Below are 17,474 nucleotides of genomic sequence, written 5' to 3' on the forward strand. Positions count from 1 at the left end.
TTTATTTTCTCATTTTGCATCAGAGTCAACAGGAAGCCATGAAATTAGCATTTTGACTAATTGTACATACTTTGCGTGCATACTGGACAGCACGTTAGCATCTAATTACATTGTAGGATTTTGCAATTAAAACGCTATTTTGTTACCTACTGGTGTGTGACAGCAAATACATTTCTAGAAAGTCATATTTACTTTTCATTGAAATACTGTGCTACCAAATAAGAGGAACGGGTGGTTGATGTTTTCGCTGCGGTGATTTGTTAAGTCCTTGTTTCTCCACAGTCTGTTCTGGAGAGGCCCTGGCACCGCTTCACGCGTTTCCTTGCCTTCCGAGCGGGCTGCGCTCGGGGCCGTGTGGTTCTGCCCTAGCCTCAACACCTGCAGCTCCCCATCCTGCTGCTGGTGCCATGGTAGCTGCCAGGTTCTCCTGTCATTTTTCTTTCGCAAGATTTCTCCTGATAACTTTATAATTTAGCATCTCCAGCACCCTGAGCCTCAGCCATTCTACCAGTTTCTCATGCTCAGTCTTATTTATGCACTGTGTTTTTTTTTAAACTATCCCACTCAACGTGTTATAAAGCTTGGTGCTACCACTGCATTAAAGACACCATAATGTATACTATGTTGAACAGAGGTGTCGAGTAGAAACCCAGATGAGTACTACTACTTTCAGTTGAAGGAAATAAAACCCAGTAATTCCATCCTTTGCTAAGCGTAAAAAAAGTTATTAAATGTATTTGATGGGCAAGAAAATCAGCAGCTGCTTTTCAACATTATTGCAGACAAGCAAAATGGTGTGTGCAGACTTCAGAAAGAATTATCTTGCTTCTTGAGCAAGGAAGCTGGATTTCAGTGGAGTGGCAGACCCTGGGTATGATGGAAGGGGTTTAAATCTATTCTAACTATGAAGGTGTTGTTCAAAAACTGGTAACAGGTGAATGGTAAGAGAGGAGATTGTGTTGTCTACCTGTCTGGAGCAAGTGAAAAGCAGTATTCCAAGCATGGCCAGAGCAGACTGTTAGGTGTGGAAGCGAGGGAGAGTAGGCCCTTAAAGGTAAGTTGTAATAGTGGGAAATACTGGCAAACCAGGAGGCTCCACTGGCTCAGAAGTAGGGGCAGGAAATAACTAGAAGTGGTGTCCTGATTTATGGCCACAGGAAAGATATGGTTGGGGTTTTCAATTTTATAGATGTTTTAAGTAGCTCCTAATACTGCCTTTGAACAGGGATTTAGTGCATTGGTCCTGTAAAGTGCTTGTAACTTGCCTATGATGCAAATAAGAAAGCACAGTTTTTAACAGCTATGTATAAAACCGTGGTGTTTGTGGCAGAAGAGCAGGCCGAGTTCCTAGCTGTTTGGTGTGATAGGTATTTCATGAGTGCTGCAGTTCAGAATGTCTAGATCTGCTGCTGCCTTGTGCTAGATACCTCAGGCGCTTCTGAAAAGGCGTCTCGAATGGTAGTTACACACGTGGAATCAAAATATACCAATTTGAAACCAGCTCTTTTTATTTTAAAATGACCTATTGCCTACTAATGTTTGACTTTGACCTCACTTGAATGAGGGTCTAGAGTTTTTTTGTCTTCAGAAAAAAATATTTTGTTCTCATTCTAGATGGACATTTGTATCAGTAGTTAAAATTCTATAAAAATACAATATGCCTTGTCACTTGGTTTTCTCAAACCACTAAAAGTATCTGACTGTTTTTACCATGTATGTGAAAGGTATGAGTGACCTATCAAAAGGCAGTTTACATAAAGGATTAATTTAATTCAGAAGTCTTTATTTGAAAGACTTAATTACAAGTACATCTTTCTTTAAAGGAAAATAGCAGTAAAATGGGAGTTTCAGAAATGAAAAATATTCCTCAGTGTTGCATTGTTACAAATGTAACAAAGCTCCCTTAGATGTTAGAGAAATTGAAGTTGTGCTTTAATAAGCTGGAAGAGAGCTTGCAGTTAATCATCTAGAGCCAAGTGCCACCTGGACACCTCGGCTAAGAGCCGGGTTTGGACGTTGAGGGTTTGCCACTGACCTCCCTAATGTCACCTCCTTCCAGTCCAGTCAGTGTATGCTTGTTCCAGAGTGACGATGTTCAGGAAAGCAGTGAACCACAGGGGTGCCTGATCTCCAGCGAAGGGCAGTCGAGCCCTGGGACAACCACTTGGAGTCCAATAAATGTCGCCCTGAGGTGCAGCCACGCTGGTCACGGCTGCCTTGTGTGAAGCTCCATCTGCTTCTAAGTTACAGCTGAATCCTGTAACTATTCACGGAAAATGAATGAGGAACTTTTTAATACTGCCTTTTATTTATTTATTTATTTTTACTTCTTCCTCTGGAGGTTTTAAGTGGAGACTTGTTTGGTTTCATACTCTAAAATTTTAGGACTTTATATATTGAGAAGATTTGGAACAGTTGAATGACTTTAACTTGAACAATAACCCTGAATAGCAGTTGCTGAGACCATGACATACCTTCTAAAGTAAATTAATATTTTCCTGTACTTCATGTATTATATTTTAATACATTTTTTCTATCACTATGAATACCAATGTAACCTCATTTTAAGAATTGTTCTAAATACTGCAACCTTTCTCTCTACTGATTTGGTGTAAAAATACACAGGTCTTCCCACTGGAAAGTCACAACTTTCAGCAGAATTGGGATTTTACTATTTTTTCACTACCTCAGTATGCTTACATTCTCTATATCAACTTAAACTCAGCCTTTTCTTATATGGAAGAACTTTAAATGCATTATTAAAAGTTTATACCGTTTTCCAGGCAGGTACGGGAGGTGTTTGACTTCCTCCTTGACCTCTTGGGCAGACTGAGGTCCTCAAACCCGTCTGAATGACAGTGCTGAGGAGCGGGGAAGCCCTGTGCCACCATGCAGAGCTAGTCCAGTTTAGTGGCCCTATTTTGTGGTTTTCACTGTAATTGCAACCTAATGCCAGAATTACCTAGCACATCCCCTGAAACAGGTATTTGGAAGACTTGAGAAAGTTTCATGTAATGTTGTAGGCTGTGCAAGAGAGCAATTTGCTCACAACTTCATGGAAAGCGCATAAAAATCCTGTCTTTTGAATGATCGTCAACTTCTTGGCTTTCATGGACAGAAGAAGAATTTGCTGATGCTCCCAAAGTTTCTTTTGGGCTGTTTATGGGGAGTTGTAAGGAAGGAGATGCTGCAGCAAGGAGAGCAAAAGTACCTGAGTACTTTTAAGTACCTGCGCGGTGATTGTGGAGAGGATGGGGCCAGGCTCTTCTCCATGGTGGCTGGTGACAGGACAAAGGGTAATGGGTGTTAAGTTGAAACACAGGTAGTTCCACCTCCATGTGAGGAAGAACTTCTTTCCTGTGAGGGTGACAGAGCCCTGGAACAGGCTGCCCAGAGATGTTGTGGAGTCTCCTTCTCTGGAGGTTTTCCAAACCCGCCTGGATGCCACCCTGTGCCACGTGCTCTAGGTGTCCCTGCTGGAGCAGGGGGGTTGGACTAGATGATCCCTAGAGGTCCCTTCCAACCTCAACCATTCTGTAATTCTGTGAAAAGGGCAGGGACTGCAGGCGGTGCGACCGGCCACGAGAGCCAGCGAGGGCTGGCAGAGCCCCAGGCAACGGTCGGTCCCGTGTCCCACGTGAAGTTGTAGCTGCCCTTTGCATCTGCGAATGGCAGCAGTTCGAAGGAGCCCGTGCACTCCTCTTCATCCATCTTCATCATCTAAAATCTCCCTTCTCGGGTAGTTTTAAACGAAAATGTGTGCACCAAACTACCTTCTTTCTGCAGGTGTTTCTGGTGATTGGATCTGGCTGCTCTGGATGGCAGCAGTGTCTGTGTCTGTCCCAAGGCTTCCTGTTGTCCTTGGGACTCTGCTCTTGGGCTGCAGGCCCAAGTTCATGGATGTGTTCAGCACCTACACGGTGATCTCGCACGCTCAGCCTGAGCCCCAGGGTGCTGCCTTTTCCCAGATGATTCCAGCAGTGTCCGTCCGAGTAAACGTGTCCTGGTTTTTGTTTACTGTTTACCAAGATCCGCAGTGTTGGTAGCTTTACCTGGGCAGCTGGGTGGTTTCGGTGCTGCAGGGCAGAGTGGGTCAGGCACAAAACCTAAGCTCCGAGCAGTGCGTGGCCGGCCATGTTTCCTGAGCTCCTCCGCAGCTCCCCGGAGAGCGGGGAAACCTCTGTGTGTCAGCCGGGGTGGCAGGGCCTGTGTGCAGGAAAATCAAACCCAAAGGAAGTGCTTTATTGAGCAGAGATGAAAAGTACTCGCGGAGCCTAGTCAGCATGCCAGAGATGGTGGTGCAGATAAATCCCCAGCTTCGAGTTGATTTTTTTTCAATTTGATGTTGTAAGCATTTAAAACAACCTCAGTCAGGCTCATGAAGCTCTATCTCTTGTCCTACTCATTAGTCTGTAATGTCTCAACAATTTTTACTTTATGAACAGGAGTAAATATAGAATTGAAAGGGGAAATCAGATACTTAAGGAATGCCTGCAAGATCAGCTATCGGGATAATGTTGATATGATAAGCAAACTGCTTGTCCTTCATTTTCCTGTTCCATTTTTCACATGTTGTACTTCCATTTAGTTTTTAATTCTCTCTTCTTTTTCCCCATCTTTTTCCATCTTCCCTTTCCTATAAAGCATTTCACATTTCCTTTTTGATTGTCGTCCTTCTGTTTCTTTCCGCCATTCCTGCTTTTACCTCATTTCCTAGCCTAAGATTTCTCCCCTCCACCTGCCCTTTGAGGCATTCAGCTATTTTTTCTTTTTCTTGCTTTTTTTTTTTGCTTTGCTGGTGTGCTGTGCACTGAAGAAAAGTGCAGAATATTCAGTACTCCTGAGAACCAGCCCTGCTACTTGGCCCTAAAGTTTTAGGGGTCCAGACTGAATAGAGAGCACCTTGCCTGCTGCCAAGTATCAAAAACACAGAACTGCTGCTCGTGGATTTGACTAGTGTGATGGCTCATGATGATAATAATCATCCAAGAGACTGTAAAACCTTATTTGTTAAGGAAAACATAATAGTAGATAATCCTTGTGCAGAATAACTCAAGTTTCCACACACAGAGATGTCAAAGGAGAGGAGAGAAACAGACCCAGCGCATTGATAGGGGGCTCGAGGCAGGAGGTGACAAGGGGAGTTCTCCATGGCTCCTGGCTTGTGCAGAACGGGAGAGGGATGGGTGTGAGAGCCCTGAGATGGAGGCGGGAGGGCTGCGAGAAGGAACAGGTAGGAGGCAAGTCGGCGCCGGGCAGGGAAGCCTGGCAGAGCGCTGTCCCGTGGGGCCGCGCGGCTCCGTGCCCCCGCCGAGGCTTCCTTGGCTCCCTCCGTGCTTCCTGCCTGCTCCGACTCCGCGGTGATGCAACCCGGCTCGTGACATCACCCAAACGCTCCTGGTGCTGCCGGCGAGGCCGGGTTGTGAGCGGCACGTTAGTCAGCGGTGTCACAACCCGGTGTTTGTATCATTGTCTCCCGCGCGTGGAAGCGATTGCCGTGTCGATAAACGAGTTTTCATCAGTGAATGAGGCTGTTAAGAAAAGCAGAGGAAACAGTTTTGATTATTTGGGGGAAAATCTCAGTCAATTCTAGCCAAAGTGCAAAGCGTTCTGTTGTAAACTCAGATTTCAGCAACTCGGCTGCCTTGTGAACACCTTCAGCACAGGCTGCATCTGGGTCGCTCAGAGCTACAGGGTAGCGCTGTATCTTATTGCTAATGAAAAGTCTGACTGTGTGCCAAAGAGCGTGGACGGTGTGCGCGCACCCCGGCATTCCAAGAACGGAATCGATGAGGGTTAACAATAAATAGCTTTGGAGAAAGCTAGCAATCCTTTCCCCTGGTTTTCATTTTGAGTCGCTTTCGAAATTTTTATGGGAAACCAAACAGCTCGTACTCTTTAGGAAAAATTGCAAAAGCAGATTTTTTTTTCCCGTGTAATCTAAATGTGTGAAACAGATTTATTGCATGTCTTAAAGAACAACTTAAACCCATGCACTTTCTAAAGCAAGATCCAATTTAAGATTGATTTTTATCTTTTGCCATCCTCATGGCAATGTTTGCCGATGCAAACAGAGCATTTTATTTCTAGGATGCCAGTCGTAATCCAGCCAGAAGATGTGAAGCAACTTCCAGGATTAGACCCTTAGCAAAATCTGGCTCCCTTTAGTCTCAGGTTTCCTTTGGTTGGCTGTTTGAATTGTCTTTCTATAGTTTTGCACTGGAGTATGTCTTAAACAAACAGGGAAGGAGTTTTGTCTTGGAAGGGAGAATTAGCAAACACCTTTTTACACTGTAGTAGCTATCTGAAGCATCTTCAGTGTATGACAGACACTGTTGCTAGACGGGGCTTGATTTAACTTGTTACTTAAGCAAGCCGCCTCCCACCCTTATTTCTCAAGGAGAAATGTCAGATATGCCTGATCCAAATCCGGAGGCACTAATATGGGAATATCGGGGCTCGGGATGGCGCCGGGGGCACGGCCGGCGCGGCGCTAGGGCTGCTGAAAACCTCGCGCTCCACCTCCGCGCTGCGCCCCGCGGATCCAGCGGTACTGGAATCCTTGTGGGAAGGACTGATTCGTTACCCTCTTCAGAACTCATCAGAGCAGGAGTTAGTGTGGAAAAGCCAAGGGGGTGAAGAGGCCGTTTCTGGGAAGCGCGGAGCCCCTGCCCCGCGGGCTCCTTCGGCCGGGGATGCGGCCCCTGAGGCGGCCGCGGCGGAGCGGAGCGGCCGGGCCGGTGCGGGGGGCGGGAACGGGGCCTCTCCTGCGGGACGGGGCCTCGGGCCGCCCCGCGCACGGAACCGCGGCGACAGCAACGGCCGCCCCGCCGCGCCCCGCCCCTCCGCGCGGCCGCCCAATGGGGCGCGCCGGGCCCGCCCCCCCGCGCGGCGGCAGCCAATGGGCGGCGTCGCGCGGCGCCCGTCCACCTGCGGCTGCGGGAGCCACCTGAGCGGGCGAGAAAAGCCGACAAAACCCGTCGGAGCGGCGGGCTGCGCTGCGCTGCTCCCTGCGCTCGCCCCCGCCGCCCCGTCCCGACCGGCCGGGCCAGTTCCGCCGCTCGCCAGACATGACACAAGACTACGACAAGTGAGTGAGCCGGGCGGGGGGCGCGCCGCGCCGGGCAGGGCCGGTCCGACCGGTGGCGCTGCCCCTCCGCGTGCCCGCGGGGCGGGGGGCGCGCGCCGTTAACGGCCGTCGCGAGGGGAAGGCGGGCGGACGGCGACCCGGTCCCGGCGGGCAGCCCGCCCCGCGGGCCGGCTCCGCGGACGGCGCGGCCGCCTTTGAAACCCGACACCGCTGGCGAGGCGTGGGGGCCGCGCCGCCGGCCGCCCCCCGCCGCGCCTTAAAGGCGGGCGGCGCCGAGCGGGCCGCGCCGTCGTGGGGAGCGCGGGGCCGCCGGGCACGGGGATCGGGGATCGGCACCGGGATCGGGCGCTGGATGCGCGGGGCCGGGCGCGGCGGGCGCCCGCATGGATTTCTATGAGGCGCATCCCTCTGGCAAGGTGGACTTCGCCAGGTAACCGCGCGCGGAGAGCCGACGGGGCCTTTTTGCCTTTTTTTTTTTTTTTTTTCCCCTTTTTCCCCCCCTTTCTAAAGTGTCATGGCTCACCGCGGAGTTGACGTTGGAGAAGCCACGACGGCGCGCGAGGAGTTTTTATTTCTCTTTCTCCTTCCTTCGCTCCTCGAGGCGGCTCTGCCGTGACCCGCGTGTCCGTGTCCTAGCGGTGGCCCCAGGACAGCAGCCTGGCCTGAAGCTTGGTCGTTTCCGAGGAAAACCCCTTCGTGCTTTCTGATATTTTTTTCTTCATATTTTTTCTTTTTTGTTCTTTTTCCCCGTTTTTTCCCTCTTTTTTTTTTTCTTAAAAAAGTTCAGCGCCTTCGCTTCCTTATTTTAATACCCTGCCTCTTACGAGGAGGCTGCTAAGCTGTGGAAGGTCTTGCCAAATCCAGCTGGAGTTTGGGGTTTTCCACGTGCGTTTTTGCTTCCAATGAAATTTAACGGACGAGGCCGTCGCAGGTATTTTTCTCGCCCGTGGAAGAAGGGAAGAAACCGTGTTTGGTTTGACGGTGTTAAGTATGTGCCAAGAGCAGGTTAAGTACGTGCCAAGAGCAGATGCGAAGTGAGCTGCTGTCGATGGTCTGTTAATGCATGGAGGCAGATCTGGGTTTTGCTGAGGGAGAGAAAGAGTGGATTTTGAGACAGTGAAGGAGGAATAGTTTCTATTGTCAGAACCAGGAACGCTGTGGACTGTGCAGTCTTTACACATCAGGATAAAATTATTATTTTTTGTAGTATTTTTCTGCTTCCAGCGTGGTTAGGCAGAAAGTGAATCCTGAAATAACAAAAAGCACTGTAGGTAAAGGATATCCAGCCTCCCAGCAGGTTACGTCTGCTGCTTTACGAGCAGATCCACGATCGTCTTGGAACCCACGACTTACCCCAAGCTGATTTGTCAGAAAAAATATACAGTTTGCCTTCTCTTATTATTATGTTCTCTTTTTTTTTTCCTACCAGAACCGGCAGTTCTGTTAAGCGACTGAGTTACAACCCAGCTGGTAGTCCTGATTTTGCCTCCTCTGCTCCTAAAGGAGGTCGATGTTCTTTAGGACAACGTGCTTTTTATTCAAGTGTTGCAATGAGAAAGAAATCGCACAGAAATCTGTAGTTTTTGGACTTCAAATTAGTGGATCTTTCCGTTCTCATTCATTATTATTATTTGTTTTTCTGCTACCTGCATTCTTTTTCCATGTGAAGGCTGCGTTGCCAGAGCGAAGCAACTCTGAATTCCCAGCGAGGCTGCCTGGCCCTGCAGCTCCGCATAGATGGATAGGGTTGAATGCAGGTTACTCTGGTGCCTTTTTTTCTTACAAGTGACTTTAACCTGAGGACTTTCCCATTTGCTGTGGATATTTAAGCAATCCCTTATCACGCTGCATGAGAATAGGGGCTTCTACAGTCTCCCAAAAGAAAATTCAGACTTGTTTTCTGCTGTGCTATCTTTCATAGAAAGTTCTGCTTGCCAGAGACAACACATTTTCAGTCTCTGTGCATGCGGAAATATGTAGAAGGACCTCAAAAGAAGGCTTTGGCTAGAAGTTTATCTTTTTGCTTACTTGCTTACCTTTTTCTCCCAACTATATAGTGCTGATTTGTGAGGGTGTTTTTGTGGCTGTAAATCCTAGAAACTCCCACTCACTTTGTCTTGAACTTGGGCAGTTGTCCCATTGAAGCTGAATGAACCTCCTTGTGTAACTGATAATGGATCGAACACATAATTTGCAAAGTGCTTTGCAATCTTTTTGGTAGAAGGCGGTGATGAATGTAGGATACTGTTAAGCTGATTATAGTGATTAGAGTATTTCACAACTTGGCATTTCACAACTTTTTGTATTTGTAGTATATTTCAATCTCTGAATGCATCTGGGCAAATAGCAGATGAAAAGGATACTTATCTTCCTGGGCAGAGGTGTTCTGATGGTGATAGGGATTTTATTTATTTATTTAATAAATTCATTAAGAAAATACTGAGTCTTGTCTTACTACAGATGAGGAGATGATTATTTTCTTTAGTAAATGATTGTGCTTATCCTGGACAGAAAACTGTTTGAATGTTGCTTAAAAATCAGATTTAAACAGTGTTAGCTTGAATTGGCTTTAGAGATGGCGCATCCATTCTATCAATAGAGCTAAAATACGTTCATCTGTCTGAGCTGGTAGAACCACATTTCCTATGAACACTCCACTTTCACCTATGGGCCTTGGGCCCAGGTCTTGGACTTTTCTCTTTCACAGAAAACATGAGATGTCCAGGGTGTGTGTCAGATTTTTTTTGTTTTTTCTTTTTCATAATAGTATGACGTGAAGAAAAAAAAATGCCCCTGGTTCATATTGTGATGTTGTTTCAAACAAGTGTTGCAGGCAATTTATATGATAACCAGAGAGTAAGTGGTTTGAGTTCTGTTGCCAGAAAAAAAAATGCAGCTGAATTGACCAGTAGTGCTTTTGGACAATGTTCCCTGTGTAGCCTACACCAGATCAGCCATTTCTAGGTACTGCTCTCAGATACTCTGACAAGCAAGGTGCCTTCCACAGGCTCGGTAGGGAAGGTGCTTTGTGAATTCACACTTTGCAGATGTGTATGAGGGCAGCACATCTGGCTCTGGAGTGTAGGCAGAGAACTGGGAGCACGTTATGGCTCTGTACTATTACTTAAGGTGTGCTAAAGGTGCCATAGATGGAAAGCCAATATCTTTAACTCTTGCTGGGTTGGATTCAGAGTGTTTGTTAGCAGGTCGGTTGTGCTCTTGAATAACCTTGTGTGATATATTCTTTTTAAAAAAATATAAATGTGTGTGTATATATATATATACACACTGGTGTAATCCTACTGAGTTGGGTCAAATTCAGCTTGATATATGCTGAGTATGAGTGAGATCAGAATTAGGTTTCTGGGCTTTGTGTTTGACTAATCCTTGTAATGCAGTGAATCAGAATATGAACCTAGTTAAACTGGGCTGCTAGTTTGGAAGTGCCGTAGACTTTCAAAATCCTTTTCCATACGTTTTAACAGTTTTTTTTTTTTTTTTCTCCCCTTCTCCTCTCTCTCTAGTAAAAGGCCCGTGTTGGTTCTTCAGAATGATTCTCTGTACTCCCAGAGACGTCCGTACACCAGTGAAGATGAGGCCTGGAAATCCTTTCTTGAAAATCCCCTTACAGCAGCTACAAAAGCTATGATGAGCATCAATGGTGATGAAGACAGTGCAGCTGCCCTTGGACTGCTCTATGATTACTACAAGGTGGGTTGTCCTGGGTGAGCTTTGACAACCATCAGAGCTCCTGTTCCACCCATGGATAAAACATCATTTTTTAGAGGATCGATGAATATATACTTCTAACTTTAAAAAAAAATACTTTTCAGAAAAGTGGTCTGTTTTAGTTCTGTAAAATGGGCTCATCTGGATCATCAGAGGCTTCAGTTGAGGTTTGCCTGTTGACTCTGGGCTCTTCAGGGGGCAAAGTTTTAGTAGTCCTGAAGAATGAGACTTCGAAGCATGTCCATGCCTGAATTTAGATACTTGGGGAGGAAGCTCTTCTGCTCGCATGATCCGAGTTCTGATGGGACTGTGGGCTTTTACTGGAACTCAAATGTGTTACTTCAGTGTAAGTTGAGATGCTACCAGTTTTGGGTTGTGGTGAGCAAAGCGTCAGCCTGAGAGATGTGTTGTCTATGTCAGTCTGACTTTAGTGAGCACTGGCTTCCAGGTTCTCTGAGTCCCTTGACAACTACAGCCGTCTTCTCTAGCATTCAAGGTATTCTCAGTGGCTTTCCTTCTGGATGCTCACAGCTGTATTGAAGCCAAACACCTTTCTGGATGTGTGGGGATTTTCCTTTGCTACTTATTAGAAGCCCAGGCTGGGGTAGTTGTCTGCATTCCTTCAAAGTCTAGAAGGGGTTGCCTTCTATCTTCAGAATCCTTGCCTGTATTTTTAGGAGGTCTTATGTAGGAGGTCTACATGGCCTTATGTATCAAAATAGTCTTAGTGCTTAGTATAGAGATTAGTACTCTGCAGGTATGATAAAATGCCACAAACTCATCGATGTGTATGTTATTTAGCTAGTTTTGTGAGAAAACTGACTTTCTGTTTTAGCCTATGCCCACACTCGCTGTGCTCTTGAAAAAAACACTCTCACCAGATCAATTTTAATCCACAAAATCAATTCTGACTTCTAAAACTTCAGGTTGCAAAGCGAATGTTGATGCTGATCCTTCATGCTTGGCAAAGCACAAGGGATTTGCTGTACATTAATGTCTTATTCAGGGTTTGCTTTTTGTTTGTGCATCAGTAGCTGTATAGAAGAATCAGTGTGGGGGAGAAAAGGGGATTCTGCACAGTTCTTTGAAGAAAAATGGTTAGAGGTTGAAAGCTTTATTGAAGCCTGTAAGGAAGTAAAGTCTGAGGGACAATGTGCAGGTATTTGGAACATGCTTTTTTCACTTCTACCCCAAAATGTTAAAGCTAGATGATGAGTTCTGATGGCTCAACTGTTGTAATTAAGGCTTTATAGGCAGTAAATTTGTGGTCAAGATCTAGAGTTTTTTAAATGTTGGGCTTTCAACCAAATACAATTTGGAAGTGTTTCTTTTGTTCTGGTGTTTTTTTTTTTTTTTTTCCTCTCCTCTGTGAATAGTTAGCACCAGCCTTTTAGGGCCTCTCAGAATTTTGCTGGCCACTGAAAGAAAAAACAGATTGTTCTGATGCTGTTAGAGACATGACATGGTGTAAAAAGCGCAGGATTTGGGTCGCTGTTATCAGTGAAGTACCCTTTGCATTGTACTGAAGCACTAGTTGTGTGTTTGGGAAAACACGTGTGTCTCACGCGTGCCGTGTCCGAGGCAAAGCTCAAACCTGCTCGTGTCTGGGACACCGTGGTGAGTGTGTGTCCTGTTCTGGGACACCTGAATTGGGCAGGTGCTGGGATAAGGAGCACTGAAAACTGCTGTGGCCATTTCCTAAGTGCAGCTGTTAAAAACCCTCTGATTTCTGCCTTGAAATGCCTGTGGAGTCTCTGCTCTCTGGGCCTGGGAAATCCAGTTCAGCTACTAAGTGGAGTTGTCAACAGTGGGAACAGAGTGGCTTATGTGTTAGGTATTACTGTGTGTAGTGCTTGGAGGAGGAATTCTGTCCATGGCAGAAAATGCCAGGAGCAGTATTGAGCTCCTCTGTGTCCTAGGCCGAAGTAGCTGTGGTTGTCCTGTGCTTTTAAAAGTATGAGTATAGTTAGGGCTCCTGTGTTGTCAAGGGTCAGGTATAGGAATGGGCTGTGTAGCATCCTGATGTGCTGCTTGTTTACTTTGGGCTCTGTTCAACTGCTGTAAACTGTAACTGAAAATATGACTAGGTGGGTTGTAGCTTCTAAAAGTCATCTTAGCTCTGTGTAGAATTTGCTCTGTATCTTTGAAAGAATTGCTCTGGGTGTGCTTTCCAGGAGGGAATGCTCCCAGCCCCTGAGGAGCAGCCTGCTACCCTCCCCTGATCCTCCTAGGGAAGGGGACAACTTCCTCCATCTGTGAGGGCTGGAAAAACAACCTCTAGGAATAAGTCTGTAACTAGAGAGGAAACCTTGAGTTATCTTTGAGAAAGTGGCCTAGACCATCTGTCTCCTGAGATGTGCAGCAGTTTTGTGAGCCCTGAGCTCATCCAGCGAACTGAGCCCATTTCTTTCTCAGAAAGGCAAATCTGCATGGCTAGTTTGAACCTCTGGAGATCTTCTTGTCCTGTTCATGTGGATGCTCACACTTCAGTTTAAGAAGGCCTGTTTGGCCACACCAGTTTCAGCACTGTCTAAGGCTGGCTGGAATCCAAACCACGCTCAACTGGCTGGGCTGGTTACTGTAGGATCCGCTGAGCAGCGTGTGGGGCAGGCCTGGCACCCCGAAGCAGTAAGAATGTTAACATCAGTCAAGGACTGTTACTAGTAGTGCATAGTATCAGAGAAGGATGCTTTCCTGATTTGATCAAATTTGATCTAATGGCTGTGTTAAGAGCTATTTACTTCCTTTTCTATGAGGAAGGAACAAGTCGTGCTATAACTATATTCTATTTCCTAGGTTCCGAGAGAGAGGAGATCTTCAACAGCTAAACCAGAGGTAGAACATGCTGACCAAGATCACAGCAAAAGGTATGAGTTTTTACAGTAGTATGTCTGCTTCATTCCCTCTGAGACCACCAAACCTGCTGAGCAGATATAATTTGTCTTTTAGTGTTATGCTCAAAGAGAAAAGTTGTTTGCTTTTACTTTGCCCCACATTTTTGTGTCGCCCTACAAAGAGGATGGGGATTGAGGTATGATGTTGAGAGCCAGGGCACACAAATTCCTCCTTATCCCCATTTGTGTGCTTTTTCCTTCCTCATGTTGGATGGCTGCCTAGTCCAAGCTATCCTCTTTCCCCTTCAGCTCAGTCTGGGAACACAAACAGCCCTTCCCAAGACATGCAGAGGAGATTGGGTACCCTTTGCTTTTTGCATGTGGTTTCTTCAGTTGCTTGTAACTTCTCTCCTAGTTCCTGCACACCGACAAGTTGCTTCCTCATGCATGGGATGACAGGGAAGCACTTCAAAGTGTTTGTGACTTTAGTTTTGGTTTTGTATATTTTGTGGACTTTTGGGAATGCCTCTCTCTTTTGCTCTCCTGCTCTCCCTTTTTCATGCCCCTAAAGCAGAAAAGATACTGCTTAAATACTACAAATGTGAAGCTCATTCAGGTTAGGCTTCCACTGCTGCTCTCCTCTTCCTGTTCCTTTAGACAGATTGGAACCTCTTAAGAGTCAAGGTGAGGTTTTGTGGTCTGGCTCAGCTGATCGAATGACTGTTGAGAGGAGCTGTCTGGTTCCCAGCCATGTGTTTCTGCTGTCTCTGCTTGCACCAACTCTGGTCTTCCACTGACCCATAACCTAGGAGGAGAAAAGTAGTGACTAGTTTCTTGCCCGTTGAACAAGCTGAACCGGCTTGCCAAGGGGTCAGGGCAGCGCCAGAATTGGTGCAATGGTGAGGGCAGGATGACGCTGTTGGGAAGAAAGGAGGGCTGGCTCTTTTTGGGCTACAAGCTATTGGGCCAACCACAGGTGTAAGTGTCATCCCGACAGAAGTGAGTGTGGGGGGGTGAAGAGTGGGAAGTTAGGGAAACGGCTTCAGGGAACCTCAGCATGGCTTCTCCTGGGGGGAACGTGTGTGAAAGAGGGCTGCGATTTCCTCATCACCTTCCCAAGTGGCACATAATCTTGGCACAGAAGGCTGGAGCCCCCTTTCTCCACAGGAGAAAAAAAAAAAAAAAAAAAAAGGCAGTCACAGGGAGCCTAGTGTGAGTTCTCGTGTGCTGCAGCTTGGCAGGAAGGGGATCAGACTGCAGTTTGTGAGGCAGTCAGAATCCGGGATGATTCATCTCCAATAGGAGCCCTTGACTAAGGCTGTTGGAGTGAGTACCTTGACTCTTCTGGTGGGGATGGAGCTGGACCTCACAAGCAGAGGAGTTAGTGTTAGCTCACTTTGTTCAAAAGGCTGAGAAGTATTTCTGACTCTTGTATAATCTAGAAAACTGCTGTTTAATTTATATGTGTGTCTTGTGCTTTAAAGGAACAGCATCCCAAATGTGACAGAGCAATCACTCATTTCCACTGGAGAAAACAGAGTCCAGGTTCTGAAAAATGTGCCTTTCAATATTGTCCTTCCGCACACGCCCCAGATGGGCATGGACAAGAGAGGTCACCTGACAACCCCTGACACAACCGTCACTGTCTCGATCGCAACGATGCCCACCCATTCCATCAAAACGGAGACTCAGCCCCATGGCTTTGCGGTGGGAATCCCTCCAAGCGTCTACCACCCCGAGCCCCCGGAGCGGGTTGTGGTGTTTGACCGGAATCTCAATCCTGACCAGTTCAGTTCCAACACTCAGCCTCAAAACTCACAGCGACGAACGCCAGATTCCACCTTCTCGGAGACTTTTAAGGAAGGAGTACAAGAGGTACAGAGGAACCCTCTTATTTATATTTATTTATTTATTTAGAGTTGCAAGCCAGGTATTGGAGAGCTGTGTAACTATTCCTTTTCCTTGAGGTTTGGGAAAGCTTTACAATGCTGCCATGAACTGTCTCATAAACACTGTAAGATGTGCATAGCTGACACCCAACAGTTTCTTGTTAAAGCCCCGCTCAAGTGTCCTGTTTGTACAGAACCAAAATCAGTTCTTATCTGTTGATCAATTTGCCTGCCAGAAGTTCTCGGGTAACAAGCATCTGTTTAATCTTGACTTTTCTTGTAGCTGCTCTGTTAATTCTTGTGTTGTTTTGTGTCTATTCCAGGTTTTCTTTCCTGCTGAACTGAATCTCCGGATGGCCAACATGAATTCAGAAGATTATGTTTTTGACAGCATTTCTGGGTAACTTTAAGTTCCTGATGGCCCATATTCTCTTGTTCTCTTATAGCTGGATGGCTTTGTGAGTAAGCAGTACAACTTACTCCCTTCTGCACCGAATCCCAGTGAAGCATGGGGTCTCAATGCACGGCAGTGTTTGCTCACTGGCATTTACTCCTCATAGCTGAAACCTCTGTTTTCTACCTATGTTTTCAAGGGAAAAAACATGGGAAATAGCACCCCACTTTAGCTGCCATCTTCATAGCTCTCTACAAGGTTAAAACCTGTGTCCTATAGGAAGATGCAGTGTTGTCTGTCAGCTCTGCAAAGTCTCTTGGAACTGACTTCCAGTTGTCTTGTTCTCCCTGGCCGATTAGCTTTGCTGTTTCCCTGTTTAAGATCTGTATCATAGAAGTATAGATAGGATGTGTGAAACTCTCATGTAAGTTTTAAGGGAGGGGATAAAGTAGCTTTTGGTTAGCAGCAGTTGACCAAGACAGAAGAGAAAACTACAGCTTATTAACTTGTGTATTTAGTTTAACTGCTAATATACTTCTGTATTAAAAGAAAGTAGTGTGTTGTGCCGAGTTTGAATAGGGATGTTCTTGCTTGCTGACGAGTCTTGCGATTTAGCTTGCCAAGAACTTCTTTTAAGTGTTCATTCTTGAAGGGAATGGTTGAAAAAGGGGCTCATCCTGTTTCCCCACTTCCTCACCTGTTGAAGGCGTAGTGAGTCAACTAACAAGTTTGGAATTTATCCAAATTAAATGTAGATCGTTTAATCAACTTTCCAGGAAAATGCCTTAGCAATCACTGCCCTCTCCGCTTCGTAGGAATAACTTTGAATACACTCTGGAAGCCTCCAAGTCCCTCCGACAGAAGCCTGGGGACAGCACGATGACTTACTTGAATAAGGGTCAATTTTACCCTATCACACTGAAAGAAGTCAGCAGCAGTGAAGGAATCCACCACCCTATCAGTAAAGTCCGAGTGAGTGATGGCTCTCGTGGTTTTTTGGGCAAGAGGGGATGTGTGTGTGTATACACGTACGTACTGGTTGTCTTAAAATCCCCCCGAGTGCAGTAAGCTGACCTGTAGCAGCAGCACTAAGTCAGCTAACCCACGCTGTTACGTCAGTGCCTGTTCCTTGGCTGTCTACCTACTTTCAGAGCAACCCATCTTGGCTCAGTCTGTTAAGAGGTGGTGTCAGCACTTGTGTAAGGGTGATGCAACACCTGCAATGAGGTCCTTGAACTCCAGTTAGGAGGGCAGTTCTGCTCATCTCTGTTTATGACCCAGAAAGAGGTGCTGTCTGCCTTCTTGTTCCGCAGCAGCGTGCCAGCTCTCCTGGGGTTTGTTCAGTTCAAAAGCCTAATACTCTCTCATGCCAAGAAGAGCTTCCAAAACAAGTGGACTCTGTGGCCTTTTCTTCCACGTATTCGTGTGTGCTTATATGTGTGTTTGTAAGGTGAGATTAAAATATTTATGAATATATTTATATTGTGTGTGTGTGTATGTGTGTATATATATATAAATAATAATCTTCTCACCCTCTT

General features: G+C 46.3%; 1 protein-coding gene across 2 annotated transcripts in view; it reads left to right on the top strand.

The window, feature by feature from the left end:
• The first annotated feature begins 7,070 nt into the window (after nucleotides 1-7,070).
• Nucleotides 7,071-17,474, top strand: part of GRHL1 (grainyhead like transcription factor 1) — a 38,199-nt gene continuing 27,795 nt past the window's right edge. Inside the window, exons 1-6 of one of the 2 annotated variants that reach the window (XM_088536242.1) lie at nucleotides 7,071-7,090; nucleotides 10,615-10,801; nucleotides 13,616-13,686; nucleotides 15,138-15,528; nucleotides 15,866-15,942; nucleotides 16,752-16,908. In XM_088536242.1, the coding sequence (XP_088392368.1) occupies nucleotides 7,071-7,090; nucleotides 10,615-10,801; nucleotides 13,616-13,686; nucleotides 15,138-15,528; nucleotides 15,866-15,942; nucleotides 16,752-16,908 (903 nt within the window). Of the gene's footprint in view, nucleotides 7,091-7,473; nucleotides 7,521-10,614; nucleotides 10,802-13,615; nucleotides 13,687-15,137; nucleotides 15,529-15,865; nucleotides 15,943-16,751; nucleotides 16,909-17,474 lie in introns of those variants that run through there. The other variant, XM_088536241.1, reaches the window with a different exon arrangement.

This window comes from Tinamus guttatus, unplaced genomic scaffold, assembly GCF_059628265.1.
Source record: "Tinamus guttatus ecotype Peru unplaced genomic scaffold, ASM5962826v1 Tinamus_guttatus_pri_ptg000653l, whole genome shotgun sequence".
Taxonomy (NCBI): domain Eukaryota; kingdom Metazoa; phylum Chordata; class Aves; order Tinamiformes; family Tinamidae; genus Tinamus; species Tinamus guttatus.